Genomic DNA, 20,652 nt, shown 5'->3' with positions numbered 1-20,652 from the left:
GGCCTTAGGAAGCATCACTACAAACAAAGCTAGTGGAGTTGTTGGAATTCCAGCTGAGCTATTTCAAATCCTAAAAGATGATGCTGTGCACTCTCAGTATGTGAGAAATTTAGAAAACTCAGCAACAGGACTGGTAAAGGTCAGTTTTCATTCCAATCCTGAAGAAAGACAATGCCAAAGAATGTTCAAACAACTGCACTCATCTCACATGTTAGCAAAGTAATGCTCAAAATTCTCTAAGCCAGGCTTCAACAGTAAGTGAACTGAGCACTTCCAGATGTTCAAACTGGTTTTAGAAAAGGCAGAGGAACCAGAGATCAAATTGCCAACATCCGTTGGATCATAGAAAAAGCAAGGGAATTCCAGAAAAACATTTACTACTGCTTCATTGTGTATGTTAAAGCCTTTGTGTGGCTCACAACAGACTGTGGAAAATTCTATAAGAGATGGAAATACCAGACCACCTTACCTGCATCCTGAGAAACCTGTATGCAGGTCAAGGAGCAACAGTTAGAACCAGACATGGAACAACGGACTGGTTCCAAATTAGGAAAGGACTACGTCAAGGTTCTATATTGTCACCATGATTATTTAATTTATATGCAGAGCACATCATGTGAAATGCTGAGCTGGATGAAGTACAAGCTGGAATCAAGATTGCCAGGCAAAATGTCAATAACCTCAGATATGCAGATAACATCACCCTTAAGGCAGAAAGCACAAAGGATCTAAAGAACCTTCTGATGAAAGTGAAAGAGGAGAGTGAAAAAATGGCTTAAAACTCAATATTCAAAAAACATAAAGATCATGCATCCGGTCCCATCACTTCATGGCAAATAGATGGGGAAACAATGGAAACAGTGACTTTATTTTCTTGGTCTCCAGAATCACTGTAGATGATGACTGCAGCCATGAAATTAAAAGACGCTTGCTCCTTGGAAGAAAAGCTATGACCAAACTAGACAGCATATTAAAAATCAGAGACATTACTTTGCCAGCAAAGGTCTATATAGTCAAAGCTATGGTTTATCCAGTAGTCATTTATGGATGTGAGGGTTGAAGCATAACAAAGGCTGAGTGCCAAAGAATTGATGCTTTTGACTGTGGTGTTGGAGAAGACTCTTGAGAGTCCCTTGGATTGCACGGGGATGAAACTAATCAATTCTCAAGGAAATTAGTCCTGAATATTCATTGGAAGGACTGATACTTAAACTGACTTGAAGCTCCAATACTTTTGCTCCCTGATGCAAAGAGCCAACTCATTAGAAAAGACCCTTATGCTGGGAAGACTGAAGGCAGGAAGAGAAGAGGATGACAGAAGATGAGAAGGTTCAACAGCATCACCAACTAAATGGACATGAGTTTGAACCAGCTCCGGGAGATGGTGATGGACAGGAAAGCCTGGCGTGCTGCAGTCCATGGGGTCACAAAGAGTCATACATGACTGAGTGAATGAACAACAAATCATGTAATGTATGGCCTTTACTGCAAACTTTTTTCACTTATCCTGTTTTCAAGTTTCATTCATGTAGTAACACTTTTTCTCCCCCACCCCCCACCCCCCACCTCTTTTTGCCCGTGCAACGTGATGCAGGATCTTAGTTCCCAGACCAGGGATGAAACCCGTGCCCCCTGAAGTGGAAGTGCAAAGTCCTAACTACTGGACCACCAGGGAATTCCCACATTTTGTTCTTTTATGGCAGAATAACATTCCAGTGTATGGGTAGACAGCTTTTGATGTATCCATTCATCAGCTGATGGTCATTTGGGTTGTTTATACTTTTTGGCTATTGTGAATAATGCTGCTATAAACTTTCATGAACAAGTTATTGTTTGACATATGTTTTCATTTCCCTTTCATTTCCTACCCCGATTCCTAGGGGTAGAATTACTGAGTCATATAGTAACTCTATGTTTAACATTTGGAGCACTTCTAAACTCTTTTGCGAAGTAGGTATACCATTTTGGCTTCCAACCAGCACTGTATAAGGGTTCTAACTTCTCTGTGTCCTCCCCAACCCTTATTCTTGTCCTTTTTTTTTGGTGTTAGTTGTCCTAATGGGTATGAGGTATTACCTCATTGTGGTGTTGATAAGCATTTCCCCAGTGACTAATATTATCAGAGCATCTTTTCGTATGTTTACTGTAAATCTTCTTTGGAGAGATGTCTATTCAGATACTGTAGCCATTTTTAAATTAGGTTATTTGTCTTTTTATTGTTAAGTTGGAAGGGTTCTTTGTATGTTCAAAATACAGGTCACCTACAAGTTATGTGGTTTTCAGATATTTTCTCCCATTCTTTGGGCTGTCATTTTACTTTCTTGATGGTATTCTTTGAGACACAACAGCTTACAATTTTGACAAAGTCCAGTTTATCTCATTTTTTCTTTGTTACATATGTTTTGATGTAATTTTATCGAATACAAAGTCACAAAGATTTACTCATATTTTTTTCTAACAATTTTATACCTTTAGCTCTTACTTTTAACTTTTTAGTCTAATTTGTCTTTATTTTTGTAGTTTGTGTAAAGAGGTCCAATTTCATTCTTTTGTTTTGTATATTCCCTTTCCTAGTACTTTGTATGGGGACAAAACTATTCTTTCCTTCCTGAATTGTTTTGGCCCCCTTGTCAAAAATTAGTTGACTGTAATATAAGGGTTTATTTCTGGACTCTTGTCTATTCCGCTGATCTCTTATCTTTATGGCAGTACCACATTGTTTTAATTACTGTAGCTTCTACCTTTCATTCTGGATGCCTTTTGTTACTTTTTCTTGCCTTATTTCTGTGACTAGAACTTCCAGTATAAAGTTGAATAGAAGTGGCGAGAGCAGACATCATTGTCTTGATTCCTGATCTTTGGGGCAAAGCATTCTTTTACCATTGAGTATGACACCAGTGGTTGGATTTTTCATAGATGCCTTTTTATCAGGTTGAGGAAGTTCCTGTCTATCCCTAGTTTGCTGAATGCTTTTTACCATGATGAAAGGATATTGAATTTTGTCAAGTATTTTCTATGTCTACTGAGATTGTCATGTAGTTTTTTATCCTTTGTTCAGTTGATATGGGGAGTTGCAATAACTGATTTAGGGATGTTAAGCCATTCTTGGATTTGTAGGGTAAGTCTCATTTGGTCATGGTATGTAATAATTTTTGTATGTTACTGGGTTTGATTTGCTAGTGTTTTTGTTGAGTAGTTTTGTGTCTATATTCAGAAAAAAATTTGATTTGTGATTTTCTTTCCTTGTGGTGTCTTTGATTTCTGTTTTAGGGTACTACTGGCCTCTTAGAATGAGTTGGAAAGTGTCCCTCTACTGGTTTTTGTAAAATTTTATGAAAGATTGGTTTTAATTCTTCTAACTGTTCAGTAGAATTCATCAGTGAAGTCACATGATCCTGGACATTTTTTGTGTGAAAAGTTTCAGTCACAAGTTGTTATACATCTGTTCATATTTCCTTTTCCTCCTTGAATCAGTTTTGGTAGTGTGTGTATTTCTAGGAATTTGCCCATATCATCTAGGTTGGCATACATTTTTTTGAGAATATTCTCTTGGAATCCTTAAGATCAGTAGTAATGTTCCTAGTTTCATTCCCGAGTAAGTAATTTAAGTCTTTTTTTTTTTTTTCTTGGTTTGTCAACTTTTGAGCTTTTCAAGAATCTACTATACTCCTCTTTCGAGCTTTTGCTTAGTTAGCTCTTTTTCATCTGTTGTCTTAATATGAAATATTGCTTATTGACTTGAGAGTCTTCTGTTTTAATATATGCATTTATAGCTATGAATTCCCCTTTGAGCATTGCTTTACCTAAATCCCCTACAGTTTGGTATGTTGTGTCTTCTTTTTCAATCATCATCAGAAAGTACATTAGGAAGTTTTTCCTAATTTCTCTTTTCTTTTCCAACCCATTGGTTATTTAGGAATGTATGGTTTAATTTTAGTTTGTGAATTTCTGAGACTTCTTTCTGTTATTGATTTCTAACTTCATTCTATTGTGGTTGAAGTATATACTTTGTATGATTTAAATCCTGTTATATTTACTGAAGCTTATTTTATGGTCTGGTATGTGAAAGATGTTGTTTGCATATTGAGAAGGATATATATTCTGCTCTTGTTTAGTGGAGTGTTCTATAAACACCTGTTAGGTCTAGTTGGTTTACAGTGTTGTGTAGATACATTATTGATCTAGTCATTTCCCTTCTTTTTTTTCAGCTGATGAATTAATTAGTCCTAAAGATATTGATCCTGTTCAGCGTTTTGTCCCACTACAGAATCAACGAAATGTGAGCATGAGGTTTTCCAATCAGGTAAAGAGATTTTTTTCATGATTTAGACTCATCCAGACATTTAAAGCTTAATTAAAGAATAAATTTTATTCTAAATGGGTTTTTATTGTTCCTTCTGAGAGCAAGGCATTTCTCTGTTCTGGTTAGTTAAGATTTACTTGTGGTAAAGGTTATTTGTTAATAAGAAAGTATGAGTCGGATGTGTCTGACAAAATGCCTCACAGGTAAACATTTTCACCTTCACAGTGGTTGACTTTAAGGTATCAAATGTCTGAGAAGATTTATGTGTGGGCAGCATTCGGACAGATGACATGGCACTGTTACATGAATGCCCTACCGCCACCCCGTGCTCGTGTCTCTGTGATAGGACTAAGTGAGGGACAGAGCTGATCTTAGTACTTGGTGACATGTCAGGGAAAGGAATAGTTAATTTTTTTTTTAAACAATTAATAGCTATAGATTCAGACTGTGTTGTGTCAACAAAATAAGTGTTTGCAGGATCAGCAAGATTGATGTTGACTTGAGCATACCCTCAAGTATTAAATGATACCAGTAATGAAGACTGTTAAATTGAAAATGTTGTGTAGATTGTTGAAACTGCCTGAGGAGAAAGGGAATGAACCTGAGTATGTGCCTGGGATTCCAAGCAGTTAAAATGTATTTAATAAGAATAGCATCATCAGTAACAGAAAATATGCTTACAAAATAAGCATTATAAAATGCTCCTTTTCCTTTAAAAATATATGTATAATACATAAACATGCACACATAAATGCTTGTTTTAATGAGAGAAAGGGAAAGCTAGCCAGCCTCATTAGTAGGTTCTGTCACACTATTTCTCTGCTTCTTTTGCTGGTCCTCAACAAACCATCTAGTTACCATGAGTGATTTATGGATGAAAAACTTTGTGAGAGACTTTTAAGTAAGTGTTAAGATTTTCTCAGAAACATAAAGATGCCTATGTTAATGTGTGATAGAGATTTTATGCTGGTCTATTAGTTCCCATATAAGGAAGAGATTTACCCTTTGTCTTTATTTACCACTCATCTCACTGCAGTACAAGGGTACATTCTGGATGTATTTGAGACATGCAATTTACCTGAAGAAATGGGAAAGTGGGAATGTATTTTACTTCATATTGCCTAGTGCTATGACTCTGAGCCATTTTAAGACTAGTATGTTTCATTTACATAGTGTGTATGACCCACTTCTAGGGTGATGAAATCTCAAGGTCTTTTTTAGAATATAAAGTGACCTGTTGGTCACAGATTTGAGGTATGGGGGCAGAAACCAGATTACATTAAAGCATACAGCTAACATAATGAATAGTTAAAATATTTACTACATGCCTGCTACTTATGAGGGCTGTGGGTTATGTGTACTTTTTTATATACAATCTACTTGCAACTGTCTCTCCCATTCAAGAAGTCAGGGTACACCTGAGTGAGAGTGAATCTTATAGAGCATTTACTCTAGGTGTACTTTTTATATGGAAATCATTTATGCCTCCCACGTGGAGCTGCATCCTATCTAAGAGCCTTGTTCTAGGGCCAGGACAGAGGCTTCTCTCTTGCAGCCGAGTGGGGATTATATCTGTGCAGCGTTCTCTAGTTTCTGACAGGGAGATCATAAGAAGGGCTGGTAGCAGAAAATTGGTGGGAGGTGTTACTGCTGTACCCTACTGGGAGCTTGGTTGTAGTAGTATATAAAATAGTGACGTGCCTTTGCCACTTTCTCAGCTATTTAAGCAGTACCCAAGACATAGCATGCTCATATACATTGTTGGGACTAGCCAGCTTGGCTTGATGAAATATGAAAGTCAGACATGGCTCTCTACCTGAAATGCCGGTGTCAGTGGCCTTTCAATCATAATTGACTAAGTCAGATCCTGGAATTAACTGATCTGGGGGAATTGATCTTGCCAAATGTCAGAAAAATATGTAGAGTAGTAAAGTTCAGGCATTTCTCAGAAACAAGAGATATCTCCTGGCAACCCACTCCAGTATTCTTGCCTAGGAAATCCCATGGACATAGGACTCTTGTGGGCTACAGTCCATGGGATCACAAAAGAGTCAGAGTCAGACATGACTAAAACAACCCAAATGGTTAAACAACAGGTGAATGGTTAAAGAAATATTATATATCCATACAACAAAATGCTACTCAGAAACAAAAAATTGTGAGCTACTGATTTAAGTAATATGGTTAAATCATCTCCTAGATGCAAGAGTACATACTCCCTCCATGATTACATTTATGGGAAGTACTAGAACAAGCAACACTAAGATATTAAAAGTCAGAACAGTGGTTATCTTGCAATGGGGAAGGGGAGTGGCTGACTGAAAAGGAGTATAATGAATCTTTCTAGGGTAGTGGAAATATTCTAACCATTGATCTGGGTGGTGGTTATAGAGGTATATATATATGTGTCAAAACTTATCCAACAAATACACTTAACATCTATGCCTTTACTATATGTAAATTATATACCAATAAAAAGTCTGCTTAATTCTTTATATTAAATATCTGTTAATAAAGTAGAAGTATTATAAGGGCTTAAAATGCCTCTTCTCCAGAGTATCTAAGAAGTGTTCCACCTCATGAGAAGCAGAGATATAAAAAAAGCTAGAGTTTCTCCTGTACAGTTTGAATCCAGTGTTTTGATTTCATTTTAAATGATTAAATCTTATGTAGTTAAATTTCCCCTAAAGAGCCTCCAAGAGATCATTCTCCATTTTCTGGTTTAAAAAATTAAATCTTGGGAAATTTTATTAAAGAAGAGAGAGAGAAACATCTCCGACTTCAAAGGAAGCTGTGTTAGGGGTCCTCATGACGAGTCTTTGCCCCAGTGATTCACTGGAAGGACTGTCAGGAGTCAGAAGCTGTTACACTTACAGTTTATTATTAGGTTGGTGAAAAAGTAATTGCAGTTTTGGACTGTGAATTTTAAATCATTACACCTGGGCTCAAATACATCTTTGTTAATCAAAATAGGAACCATTATAATCAACACATTTTTGCCAGTGAGAGATAAGTTTGTCTATTCTTGTAGCATAAAAATCTGTGCTTCAGGATTCGACAAACTCTTTCCAAGAGTTCTTCCAAAACGTTGTTGAGATGCTTGAAGAAGTGGTCGTCAGTTGATGACAGGTCAGGTGAATATGGTGGATGCGACAAAACTTCTTAGCCCAGTTCATTCAAGTTTTGCAGCATTGGTTGTGCACTGTGTGGTCAGGCATTATCGTTGAGAAGAATTGGACCCCTTCTGTTGACCAGTACTGGCTGCAGGCTTTGCAGTTTTTGTGCATCTCATCAATTTGCTGAGCATACGTCTCAGATGTACTGGTTTCACTGGGATTCAGAAAGCTATAGTGGATCAGATGGGCAGCAGACCACCAGACAGTGACCGTGACCTTCTTTTGGTGCAAGTTTGGCTTTGGGAAGTGCTCTGGAGCTTCGTCTCGGTCCAATCACTGAGCTGGTTTTTGCTGGTTGTCATATAAAATCCACTTTTCATTGCACATCACAAACTGATTGAAAAATGGTTGGTTCATTATTGTTGGGCAGAATAAGGGAAGGCCATACTTCAACAATTTTTTTGATTTGATGTCAGCTCCTGAGGCACCCCCACTTATTGAGGTTTTTAACTTTCCAATTTGCTTCAAATGCCAAATGACTATAGAATGGTCAACACTGGTCAGTTTCTCCTACAGTTATAAGAGGATCAGCTTCAATGATCCTCTCAATCTGTCATTGTGAACTTCTGATGGATGGCCACTGTGGTCCTCATCTTTAAGGCTCTCATCACCTTTGCAAAACTTCTTGAACCTCCACTGCGTTGTACATTTGTTAGCAGTTACTATGAGTTGTGTCCACTGCTTTACAACCCCTTTTGAACTTGAATGAAAAAATCATTTGAATTTGCTTTTTGTCTAAAATTATTTCCCTAGTCTAAAATAAATATAAGCTGAAAGTAATGTCATTAACAAAAAAAAAGCAAGAAATGCACATTAACATGATGTGTAACATAACCACATTTATTTTAGAATGTATTCCAATATCAAATGACAAATTTCAATAATGCAAAATGACAATTACTGATAGCTTAACTGTGAACGGCATTGATGTTGGATTCTTGATCTCCAAAGAAGAGGATTTAGCTTCAGGTCGGACATAGACATCAGAAGGGGGACAGAGAGCGCCCCCTCACTAGTCTTAGCAAGGGAGCTATATACTTTTTCATTTGGTGATTAAGAATAAATCAGAAGAATGTCTTAAGGTTGTAAGGGTCTTACCATACCCACTCCCGAAAAAAGATTTTAAGATAACAGGATTAGTCAGAAGGTTCTTAAGAGGGAGAAACATGTCCTAGAGCAGGATACACTGTTGTTATATATAACAACTATATATATCATTGGTGCAGAATTTAAGGAAAAACACACCCTTGAGCAAAATGAGTTGTTTTGTTGTGTAATCATTAGCTCTGGGCTTAAAGAACAAAGTGTTTTATGTGACTAAGACAAGGAATGTAGAAAAAAAGAAGTTTGTCCTTTTCTCCTCCTAGAGGGCCTGTAGCCCTTCCTCCTCCTCCCTGGGGACCCTGGACTCCTTATCAACCTACCTAAGAATGAACTCTTTCATTACTTTTGCACCAACCTAATACCAAAAAAAAAAAAAGGATAGAATGGATAAAATAAGTGAAGACACACAAGTCAAGTCTGAGAAAACCGGGCACAAGCTTCCAAATGTTCTCTCCCAGTGGAATCATGTCAGACATAATTACCCAGGGAGGATGTGTGACAACATATGCAAAGTATTACAAACCAGGAAATTTTGCTCAGACTTGAGTGTCCAGGGTTTTTATTTTAGGGGTCAGTCATATAAGCTTGTAGCACCTGTATGATTGCCCTCAGTTATTTAAGCTCTAGTTACCCCTCAGAGAAGAAGCAGATATTCTCTGTAAATCACATTATTACCATTAACTATCTAGACAAACTGGTACAGTATAGCCCAAGGCCTTTGACATGCAAAAACACTCTTATCTGACAGAAACTTATAAGAAGCCAGAAAACTCATCCTGAAAGCATGCCTTTCTTGGGAATTTTCAGGATTTAGACAACCCAGGCCTTCTGGACCAGCTTATTCCTTCACAGGAGGTTATGGCAGAAGGAAATTTTCCAGAATCCAGAGAGCAGGGAGTATGCTAGAACTTTAGAAAGGTCCCTCCTTCAAGTATGCGTGGGGCTATTGGCACATTATAAATCCAAAACATTGAGGAGTGAATTGAGAGCTGTTGATTTTATCAACATTACTCTTAGCAAATTAATTTGAGGAGAAGAGAATTGCTTTTGTAGCTGGGATTAAAATTGAGGTTGGGAAACTGTGGTATCATTTGGGTTGAACCTCCTCATTGCTCTCCCACTAGTTAGAAATCGCTGTTTTCTGTTGATTTTACTTGAAGAATAAAATACCATTATATAAATAAAGTTTTTTTGTTGTTTAGTTGCCAAGTCATGTCCAACTCTTTGTGACCCCATGGAATGCAGCCTGTCAGGGTTCCCTTTCCCTTACCATCTTCTGGAGTTTGTTCAAATTCATGTCCATTCAATCGGTGATGCTGTCCAACCACCTCATTCTCTATTACCCTCTTCTCCTCCTGCCTTCAATCTTTCCCAGCATCAGCATTTTTTCAGTGGGTTGGCTCTTCACATCTGGTGGCCAAAATATTGGAGCTTCAGCATCAGTCCTTCCAATAAGTATTCAGAGTTGATTTCCTTAGGATGGACTGGTTTCATCTTCTTGCTGTCCAAGGGACCCTTAAGAGTCTTCTCCAGCACCACAGTTCGAATGCATCAGTTCTTCAGTGCTCTACCTTCTTTGTGGTCCAGCTCTCACATCTGTACATGACTACTCGAAAGACCACAGCCTTGACTATATGGACCTTTGTCAGCAAAGTGGTGTCTTTGCTTTTTAATATGCTGTCTAGGTTTGTCATATCTTTCCTGCCAAGAAGCAATCACCTTTTAATTTCATGGCTTCAGTCACCATCTGCAGTGATTTTAGAGTCCAAGAAGAGGAATTCTATCGCTGCTTCCACCTTTTTCTCTTCTATTTGCCATGAAGTAATGGGTCCAAGTGCGATGATCTTAGTTTTTGTTTGAGTTTTAAGCCGACTTTTTCACGCTCCTCTTTCACCCTCACCAAGAGGCTCTTTAGTTCCTGTTCACTTTTTGCCATTAAAGTGGTATCATCGGCATATCTGAGATTGTTGATATTTCTTCCAGCGATCTTAATTTCAGCTTTAGAGGAGCAGAAAGAAAAGCATTGTGAACAGTAGCAGATACACTTAATAGTATTGTGAGATTTTGACCAAAAGAAAACATAACAAGAAAAGCTTTGTAGACTTTAGAATATAAGTTCCTAGAGATCAGAGGCCATGTTTTATTCATTTCTGTAGCTTCAGTATCTGTCATAGTACCCTGACACCTGGTATATAGGAAGTTCTCAGTGTTTAACTTGAATGTTTGTGTGTGCTTAAAGGTGTATGGGAGAGGAAGGTATGTCACGGGAAATAGTGGACTTATGCAGATATCTACATCTATTTCTTTAATCCTGACCTCTTTCCTGCTATCTAAACTTTAAAGTTTTAACTACCTGGTGATCGTCTCTTCACAGATCGAGTAGTAGAACTCAGCATTTCTGGGTGTGTACTTAACTCCGACTCGTTGAATTATATACATTAAATATGTATATCTTTTTGTATGTCAATTATATCTCAGTAAAGTAGTTACAAAAAAAAAGAAACCCAATATTTATGATGCCAAATTTATCTTCTTTGTATTCATAGTCCCTGTCTTGGATAAGTATTGTCTTCTTGTGCCAGTAGCTCTTATTTTCAGGTGGTTACCCCTTCTTGTGCCGGTAGCTCTTATTTTCAGGTGGTTATCGTATTGGCTTTGCCTTCACAGAAGCATCTCCATTTGTTTCTTCATAATTATTCCCACTGCCATGTATCACTCAGACCTCATTACTACTCAATGGCATGGTTTTAATAGTCTCTGTCTGTCTTTAATCTCTCCTCCTGTTTACTCTCTGTGCTTGAGAACACAGGATCTTATAAAGTTTGAGTTCATTTATCTCATTTCCTGAAAACCTTCCATGACACACTGCTGCCTACAGGGTAGAGTCTAAATTCCATATCCTCACATAGTCACTTCATTTCTTTGTTTTTCACTTGTGTCTTGCAATTTCTGCAAATGTCTCCCAGCCATCCCTTTACTACAGTCTCAGCTGACTTGCTGATCTACTATTCACCCACTCCCAGGCCTCCACTCTTGGTGCAACCTTCATCCTGAAACCCTGGCCTCTCACACAGAATCCTTTACAATCCAAGCTTTATACAGTCTCTTCCTTTGTCCACATGTGAAAGTAACATAGATGCATTTTGTAAAAAGTGAACTAATACAGAAGATATCACAATGCAGTTGTGTTATGTTTGGGAATATTAACCAGTTCACAGTTTCCCCATTTCCAGAATTTTTTTTTTTTAAAAACAAAACCACATCAATTTTCACCTCCGACTCTAAATATCTGAATAATGTAAATATAACCCTTAGAGAAAGTCATGTGCTTATTTCAGCTTCTACTGTTTCGTTGCATGTTCTTTGCTTTCTGAATGTCCCTGCCTTGTTCTGTAATTCTCTTTCTGTTTGCACAGCTTTCTGTAGACAGTATTTATGAGTAGGTCTTTTAGCAAATTCCTTAGTTTTCCTTTGTCTGATAATGTCTATTTCCTTTCATTTCTGAAGGATACTTTCATTATATGCAGGATTGCTGATTGACGGTTGTCTTCTTTAATTCAGTAAGAATTATTGTGTACTTCCTCTGGCCTCCATAGTTTCAGTTGAGAAGTGAAGTGAAGTGAAAGTCGCTCAGTCATGTCCGACTATTTGCGACACCATGGACTAGTCCATGAAATTCTCCAGGCCAGAATACTGGAGTGGGTAGCCTTTCCCTTCTCCAGGGAATCTTCCCAACCCAGGGATCGAACCCAGGTCTCCTGCATTGCAGGCAAATTCTTTACCAACTGAGCCACAAGGGAAGCTGTTGAGAAATCCCTTGCCAATTCAAATTTGTGTTCTTCTACAGATAATATTCCATTTCTCTTGGACTAAGTATACTTATGCCTCTGGGTGGAAGGCCAGGAAATAACTAACTCAGCTGATGCAGTTATCATCAACTCAGATGTATCAGCTCACTTGCCGGTTTCTAGGTGTGGATCAGGGGTTGGGTGGTTTTGTCCCGGATGTGAAGCTGCTTCTGTCGGCTGCTCAAAACTCCATGCTGGTGTGCTAGCTGTGGAGAGAGGGTTGGGGTGGTCCTTGGAGCTTCACTGCTGCTGTCATGGATGGATTGGACTGCCCACTAAAACCTAATTTGTGGAGCAGGGGTCATGACAGTTCACTGGGGCTTCTTTGCTGATGCTATTGGTCATACTGGCCCATCAAGTGCGCTGGTTGTAAAGCAGAGATTAGGTGGGCCCACCAGGGCTTTGATGCTGCTGGTGAAGGCAGAATGGCCAACTGATAACCCTCAAGTAGAGGAGCCAGAGTTGGATCTTTCCACTTGGTCACTGTTGGTCACAGAACAAGGACTGGTTCTTCTTTCCCAGTCATTCAGAGAGAAGAGACTTTTATTGCTTTTGTGTTTATATTTTTGGTCTCTGCTTGTTGGTTATTTCAGGCTGCAGACCTGTCCAGTGCTCAGCCCAATATGTTTTGGATCTTAGGAATCTCACCACTTTGCCTTTCTTCAGGTCCTGAGGTTAGTTCTTAGCCAGCCAAGTCTGCTGCCTTCCTTCCAGCTCTCAGAGTTCTTGACTCATTATCCATTGGATTATATTCAGGGTAAATAATGAAAAGCTATATGAGTCTTGTTCCTTCTTACCCCTTTTTTCATGGATAATTTATCTTCATAAGTCTTTCTGTGAAAAAAATTAGAGTTAAGATTTGTTCTGTTCCTTAGTCTTTTTCTGTAGAATAATTTTTAAAAAACATTTGTTATCATTTATTGAACAACAACAATTGAACAATTTTTTAATGATTTTATTTATTTATTTTTATTTTTGGTTGCACTGAGTCTTTGTTGCTATGCACAGGCTCTCTCTAGCTGCAGCCAGTTGGCACTACTCTTCATTGCAGTTCACTGGCTTCTCATTGCGGAGGCTTCTGTTATTGTGGAGCACAGGCTCTAGGGTGCGAGGGCTCAGTGAATTGCAGGAGCTAGAGCACAGGCTCAGTAGCTGTGGCACACAGGCTAATTCCTCCATGGTGTGTGGGATCTTCCAGAACCAGGGACCGAGCACATGTCCCTTGCAATGGCAATGTCCCTTGCACTGGCAGGCTGATTTGTTACCACTGAACCACCAGGGATGTCCTGAACATTTATTTTTAATAAAAGCTTTATTGAGATAAAATTTACATTCTATATACCTCACCAATTTAAAGTGTATAATTCAATGGATTTTAGTATATTCATCACAATAAATTTTAGAATATTTTCATGACTCCAGTCACTCTCCACTTTCTTCAACCTTCTCTCTCTCCCTATCCCAACCCTAGGCAACAGCGAATCTACTTTCTGTCTATATGGATTTTCCTATTCTGGGTATATCATATCAGTTCAGTTCAATTCAGTTGCTCAGTTGTGTCCGACTCTTTGCGACCCCATGAATCGCAGCACGCCAGGCCTCCCTGTCCATCACCAACTCCCAGAGTCCACCCAAACCCATGTCCATTGAGTCAGTGATGCCATCCAACCATCTCATCCTCTGTCGTCCCCTTCTCCTCCTGCCCTCAATCTTTCCCAGCATCAGGGTCTTTTCCAATGGGTCAGCTCTTCGCGTCAGGTGGCCAAAGTATTGGAGTTTCAGCTTCAGTCTGAAACATCAGTCCTTCCAATGACTACCCAGGACCGATCTCCTTTAGGATGGACTGGTGGATCTCCTTGTAGTCCAAGGGACTCTCAAGAGTCTTCTCCAACACCACAGTTCAAAAGCATCAACTCTTCAGTGCTCAGCTTTCTTTATAGTCCAACTCTCACATCCATACATGACCACTGGAAAAACCATAGCCTTGACTACATGGACCTTTGTTGGCAAAGTAATGTCTCTGCTTTTTAATATGCTGTCTAGGTTGGTCATGACTTTCCTTCTAAGGAGTAAGCATCTTTTAATTTCATGGCTGCAGTCACCATCTGCAGTGATTTTGGAGCCCAGAGAAATAAAGTCAGCCACTGTTTCCACTGTTTCCCCATCTATTTGCCATGAAGTGATGGGACTGGATGCCATGATCTTAGTTTTCTGAATGTTGAGCTTTAAGCCAACTTTTTCACTCTCCTCTTTCACTTTCATCAAGAGTCTCTGTAGTTGTACTTCAATTTCTGCCATAAGGGTGGTGTTATCTGCATATCTGAGGTTATTGATATTTCTCCCAATAATCGATTCCAGCTTGTGCTTCCTCCAGCCCAGCGTTTCTCATGATGTACTCTGCATATAAGTTAAATAAGCAGGGTGACAATATACAGCCTTGACGTACTCCTTTTCCTATTTGGAACCAGCCTGTTGTTCCCTGTCCAGTTCTAACTGTTGCTTCCTGACCTGCATACAGGTTTCTCAAGAGGCAGATCAGGTGGTCTGGTATTCCCATCTCTTACAGAATTTTCCACAATTTATTGTGATCCACACAGTCAAAGGCTTTGGCATAGTCAATAAAGCAGAAATAGATGTTTTTCTGGAACTCTCTTGCTTTTTCGATGATCCAGCAGATGTAGACAATTTGATCTCTGGTTCCTCTGCCTTTTCTAAAACCAGCTTGAACATCTGGAAGTTCACAGTTCACGTGTTCCTGAAGCCTGGCTTGGAGAATTTTAAGCATTACTTTACTAGCATGTGAGATGAGTGCAATTGTGCGGTAGTTTGAGCATTCTTTGGCATTGCTTTTCTTTGGGACTGGAATGAAAACTGACCTTTTCCAGTCCTGTGGCCACTGCTAAGTTTTCCAAATTTGCTGGCATATTGAGTGCAGCATTTCCACAGCATCATCTTTCAGGATTTGAAATAGCTCAACTGGAATTCCATCACCTCCACTAGCTTTGTTCATAGTGATGCTTCCTAAGGTAGTCATATAAATGATTTCATGTAACGTTGGTATTTTGTGACTGAGTTTTTTCACTCCACATAATGTTTTCTAAGTTCATAGAAAATATTGTTATAGCATGTATCAGTATTTCAGTCCTTTCTGTGGCCAAATAACATTTCATTGTGTGTATTTACCACCCTTTATTTATCCAGTCATCTGGTGATGGACATTTGGGTTGTTCCCACTTTCTGATTACTGCAACTAATGCTGCCATGAAATTTGGTACACAAAGTTGTGTGTGACTTGTTTTCATTTTTCTTGGTTATAACAGAATTGCTGAGTTATTTGCTAATTCTATGCTTAAGATTTTGAGAACTGCAGGCTGTTTTTCAAAGTGATTGCACCATTTTAAACTTCTACTGGCAGTGTATGAGGGTTCCAATTTCTCTACATTCTTGTCACAACTTATTGTTATCTTTTTTATTATAGTCTTCTAGTGTGTAAAATGTGGTTTTGATTTGCATTTCCCTAGTTACTCTAGTTACTAAAGCCGTTGAGCATCTTTTTATGTGTTTTGGGGGGAATATGTATATGTATCTGTTTGGGCAAGTGTCTCAAGATATTGTGGTCATTTTAAAATTGGGTTCTTTGTCTTTTTATTATTGTTGTAATATTTCTTTATGTGTTCTGCATATGAGTTCCTTCTATTATTTGCAAATATTTCCTCCCATTTGGTGAACTACTATTTCAGCTTCTTGATGGTGTCATTCGAAGCACAGACAATTTCCACTTTGATAGTCTGATTTATGTTTTTTTCTTTTTTGGTTGCTATGCTTTTGGTATCATATCTAAGAAACCATTGTCTAATCCAGGGTCACAAAGATTTATGCCTGTGTTTTCTTCCAAGAATTCTATAGGTTTAGCTCTTATATTTAGACCTCTGATTCATTTTGAGTTAGTGGGAGGCATTCAATTACATTCTTTGTATGTGGATATCCAGTTGTTAGAGCACCATTTGTTGAATTTCCTAACTGATCTTTTTCTTTTTTATTATTATGGTAAAACATGAATTGCATGGTATTCATCAATTTAACCATTCATCAGTGTACAATTCCATGGCATTAAATTTGCAATGTTGTGTAACCATCACTGCTATCTATACCCAAAACTTTTTCATCATCTTCAACAAAAACTCTGTACCCTTTAAACAATGACTCTCTCTACTCCCCTCCCTCTAGCTCCTGGTAACCTCTATTCTACTTTCTGTCTTTATGAATCTGTCTCTTCAAAATACCTCATAAAAGTAGAACCATGCAATATTTGTCTTTCTATGTCTAGCGAATTTCTAGATGTAATACCCAAGGTAATTTTTGTGCTGTATTGATGTAGTGTTTTTCTTTCTTCCTGTTGATTATTTTTCACATACCTGGTGATCCTCCTTTGTTCAGTTGTATATCAGGTGAAGGATGGTCTGATTATTCTCAGTGTATTAAGTGGTCTCCCCACCACCACTCAATCCCAGCAGGAGGTGAGAAAGAGTTTTGTCTCTTGGGGTCTTGGTGGGGAACAAACATGCCCTTCATCACCCTTGCCAAATGGGGCCAAGACTGGAAGCATTAACTCACCCCAGCCAGTTTGTTCAGTATATTAAGAGAACAAGTATTTGAGAGTTCGCTGCCAATGTAGGGGACACAGGTTTGATCCCCGGTCCAGGAAGATCCCACACGCTGCAGAGCCGCTAAGCCTGTGCATTGCAACTACTGAGCCTGCCATGCTGCAACTACTAAAGCTCGCGTGTCTAGAAACCATGCTCCCCAACAAGGGACGCCGCTGCAACGAGAAACCCTCACACCACAGTGAAGAGTAGCCTCCACTTGCCACAACTAGAGAAAGCCCATGTGCAGCAATGAAGATCCAATGCAGCCAAAAATAAATAAAGATAAGATAATGTAAAATATTTAAAAAGAGAGAGAGGAGCTTCATTTTATTACTGATGGTGGTTCTTGTGTGGGGCCTCAGGCTAGCCACTGTGGCCTTTAATCAGTTCTCTGTCGTGCCCCACTTCTCCCATCATCCCTCCGTTATATCTGCAACCCAAGTGCCGCTCCGGAACCCCTGTATTTGGTGGATCAGCTCCCACACCTCTGGCAGCTTTATAGTGATGCTCTAAGTGGTATAGTTTGGCAATACAGGCTTCCTCTGCTTTGCTTTCTTCATTAATGCACTTCTATTTGCCATTTTTTACACTAGAAATGTGCTGATATGTCTTATTTTTTCCTGCTTTTCTCTTTATTGCTATGGCTTTAGTCTTTTATGTTTATTTTTAGCATCTATATGGTTATTTCTGTGGGGTCTGCAGAGGAATAAGAATTCAGTGTAAGTGCTCACACCACTGTCTAAAACTAGAAGCCTCACTTCCCATGCTAGTTTCTCATTGTTTCTCTTAAGTATCTTTTTCTCTAGCCACACTTTATGCTTCTTCAGATTTTGGCTGATGAACCTAACACTGGGATTTGAGCAGAGTAGTTGTTCATTGAACAGTTGTGATAGCCCCAAGTAGATGCAAACCAAGTAAATTAAATACCAGAACTTTCCAACTTGGTAAAGAAACATGTGAAAGAGAATAATTTACACCAAACTGTTAATCTGTTCTTTTTTTCTTGTAGCTAGAGTAACAGTGCCTGCCTTGCTTACCCCTACTTTCCTATGTCATGTTTGATTTGGAAAAGATAAATTATGCAAAAGAGCATATTATCTAATCATCCTGTAAATTACTCCCTGAAAATAATTTGACTCTTTTGTGACTATATGGACTGCCAGCCTCCTCTGCCCATGAGATTTCCCAGGCAAGAATACTGGAATGGGTTGCCATTTCCTTCTCCATGTTTTAACTTTTGTCATGTTATTGTAGTTGTTGGTTTACATGCCTACCTCTCTGGCAGGGGTCCTCATAGTAGGGAATGTGTCTTTTTCTTCTTTGTCTTCTATTAGACTAGTTTGGTATTTGACAGGGCTAGAGAAAGGAAATGAGAGAAATAGAAAACCACTATTGATTTTTGTGTCTAATGATTATAGGCATTGTACAAACTGTTTTATATGTATTATGTCAGAGTTTTATGCTTTTCTGAAATAAATGTTACTATACCCATTTTATAGATTGATAGTGTAAGTCTCAGGAAGGTTTGGTAATTTTTCCAAGGCCGTGCAGTTGTCAGGTGGCAGAACCGAAACAAAGTTGTAAACTGAAGGAGGAAAAATGAAAGGGATGTCAAGCATGGAAGCAGTGATTTTTGTAATGGTATGAAGGAGTTAACAGAGGAAATATTTTGCTTCCTGAACAACCTAGCTTAAAACCGCATCACAGAAAACTCATTTCACCTGTGCTGTTGGACACTGAGAGGCTTGTGGAAATAATCTGAAAAATTAAGTGGAAAGATGTTTTAGCTATGCAAAGTGTATGTTTAGATTGATAATATATATCATTTATCATGTTTAAAAGGTGTAATTGTCACTTTCTTCTTCCCTGTTAGTACTGGGATGAGACCAAGTCCACAAGTCTAACAGTAATTTTATTAATGAGTTCCTTCTTCCTTATCCAAAGGAAAGTAATTTTCAGAGATTATAAGCTACTTTATTTGAGAGTTTACCCTCCCTTCTTTCACCCTGACTTGTTCCTATTGGTGGGGGGGGTCCATCATTTTCTTGTTGCCTAGGTAATTCTGGTGCCAACTATCTGCTGATTAGCTATGAATGAGACTTAGACTGTTCACACTACAGAGCCTCTAACAGTGTTAACATGAGAAAAGTTGCTTGGAGACTGTGTTTGTTTCAAACCTTTGCTACTCATTCATATTTGGAAGAAACTGTAAGCAGCTGACTGTGTACATTTCACAGACTCATTGTGTTCTACATTGTGGTTTTCCACTGGGGATAAGGTAACACTAAAAGGACATCCTTTTATAGCAGCTGGGGGCTTTCTGGAGTTCTGTAGCAAATGGGCTTTATTTTGAAGAATGTGTTATACTAATCAACATACAGAAGATTCCTGGTTCAATAGGAAAGCAAACTTAATATCTTTCTAAATGTTTTCAGGATTCAGTCTGAAACTAGCATGTTTAACAGGAAATAGAATAAGAGCAGCCAGGAATTGGTTTTCTTTTCTTCATTTTTAAAGCAATTTGCAAAAAATTGAACTTGTTTCTTGAAATAGATACTGAGTACAGTAGAAATTTTACATAAATAAGCCATTCTACTATCAAAGGAAGAGTCACAGAAAAAAACACTGTGATCTGAAAATACTATTTTAATATTGAAGAGTATAAATAGTAGAGATTTCATAGAAACATGGTAGTGGAGATTACCCAGCAGTTAATGAAAAGTTACAATGTTGCTCTTGCACATGGCTCACCATAGGAACTGAAATTCTGAGAGCATTCAGTTTTGGAAGGTCAGGGTACGGGTACTGCAGACGGCTGAGTACAGGGCTGCTCAAGGAAAGGCACAATAAGGATCTAACAGGAGGCAAAACGGTGTCACTGGACTGAAAGTGTAAAGGGTCTTAACTCTGAGACGGTGGTTCAAGAAAGCTGACTGCCTAGTTGGCTGGGGAGAACAGCACAGCACTGGCAGAAATTCAAGTGCTGGTGTTTAGACCTTGCATGATCCACCTTAGTGTAATCTGGAGACGGTCTCCTAGCATTTATGAAGGATAGTTCTCTAATCTGTGAAATTATTTGGCTGAATCTTATTCATGAATCTCTGTCTAGCACTTTTGTCTCTGGCTTCCATGATCTAGGTTACTGGTAACTTTTGAGTGATTTTAGTAGATAGTGTGCTGAGAAGCCAGATTGTAGGGAGTTAAAGAGTGATTAAATGGTGGGAGACCATCTGTTCAGGAAGTAAGTGTGCTGCAGTCCAAGACAGGTTATAAGCCTATCCTAATTTAGTAGATATGTATATAGCACTCCTAAATATGGATTTATACCTGCTTCCCTTTTTTACATTCTTGTTTCAGATATGTTCACAGTTTTTAAAGGTTTATTAATCTTAGGTGATTTAGGGAAGTTTTGCATGAAGCTCAGTTTTATTTGTTCATTCTAATGCTCTGAAATGGTTTAACTAGTTTGAGACATAATTTCTACTTAAAGGATTAAAAAAAAACAACTCTACTTCATTAGCTTGGCAAAGAAAGAAAGTGCTTGTGTGGGACCAAAAACCCAAAATTATCTACAA

The 20,652-nt window shown here is 38.5% G+C and overlaps 1 protein-coding gene across 7 annotated transcripts in view; it reads left to right on the top strand.

The window, feature by feature from the left end:
* The window catches only part of PHKB (phosphorylase kinase regulatory subunit beta), a 213,425-nt gene that overhangs the window by 126,636 nt on the left and 66,137 nt on the right, over positions 1 to 20,652 (top strand). For all 7 annotated transcript variants that reach the window (XM_020881709.2, XM_020881707.2, XM_070451354.1 and 4 more), the window contains one exon: positions 4,209 to 4,303. In XM_020881709.2, the coding sequence (XP_020737368.2) occupies positions 4,209 to 4,303 (95 nt within the window). The remainder of the gene's footprint in view (positions 1 to 4,208; positions 4,304 to 20,652) is intronic.

This window comes from Odocoileus virginianus, chromosome 20, assembly GCF_023699985.2.
Source record: "Odocoileus virginianus isolate 20LAN1187 ecotype Illinois chromosome 20, Ovbor_1.2, whole genome shotgun sequence".
Lineage (NCBI taxonomy): Eukaryota > Metazoa > Chordata > Mammalia > Artiodactyla > Cervidae > Odocoileus > Odocoileus virginianus.
This window is presented reverse-complemented; position numbering and strand designations above follow the sequence as displayed.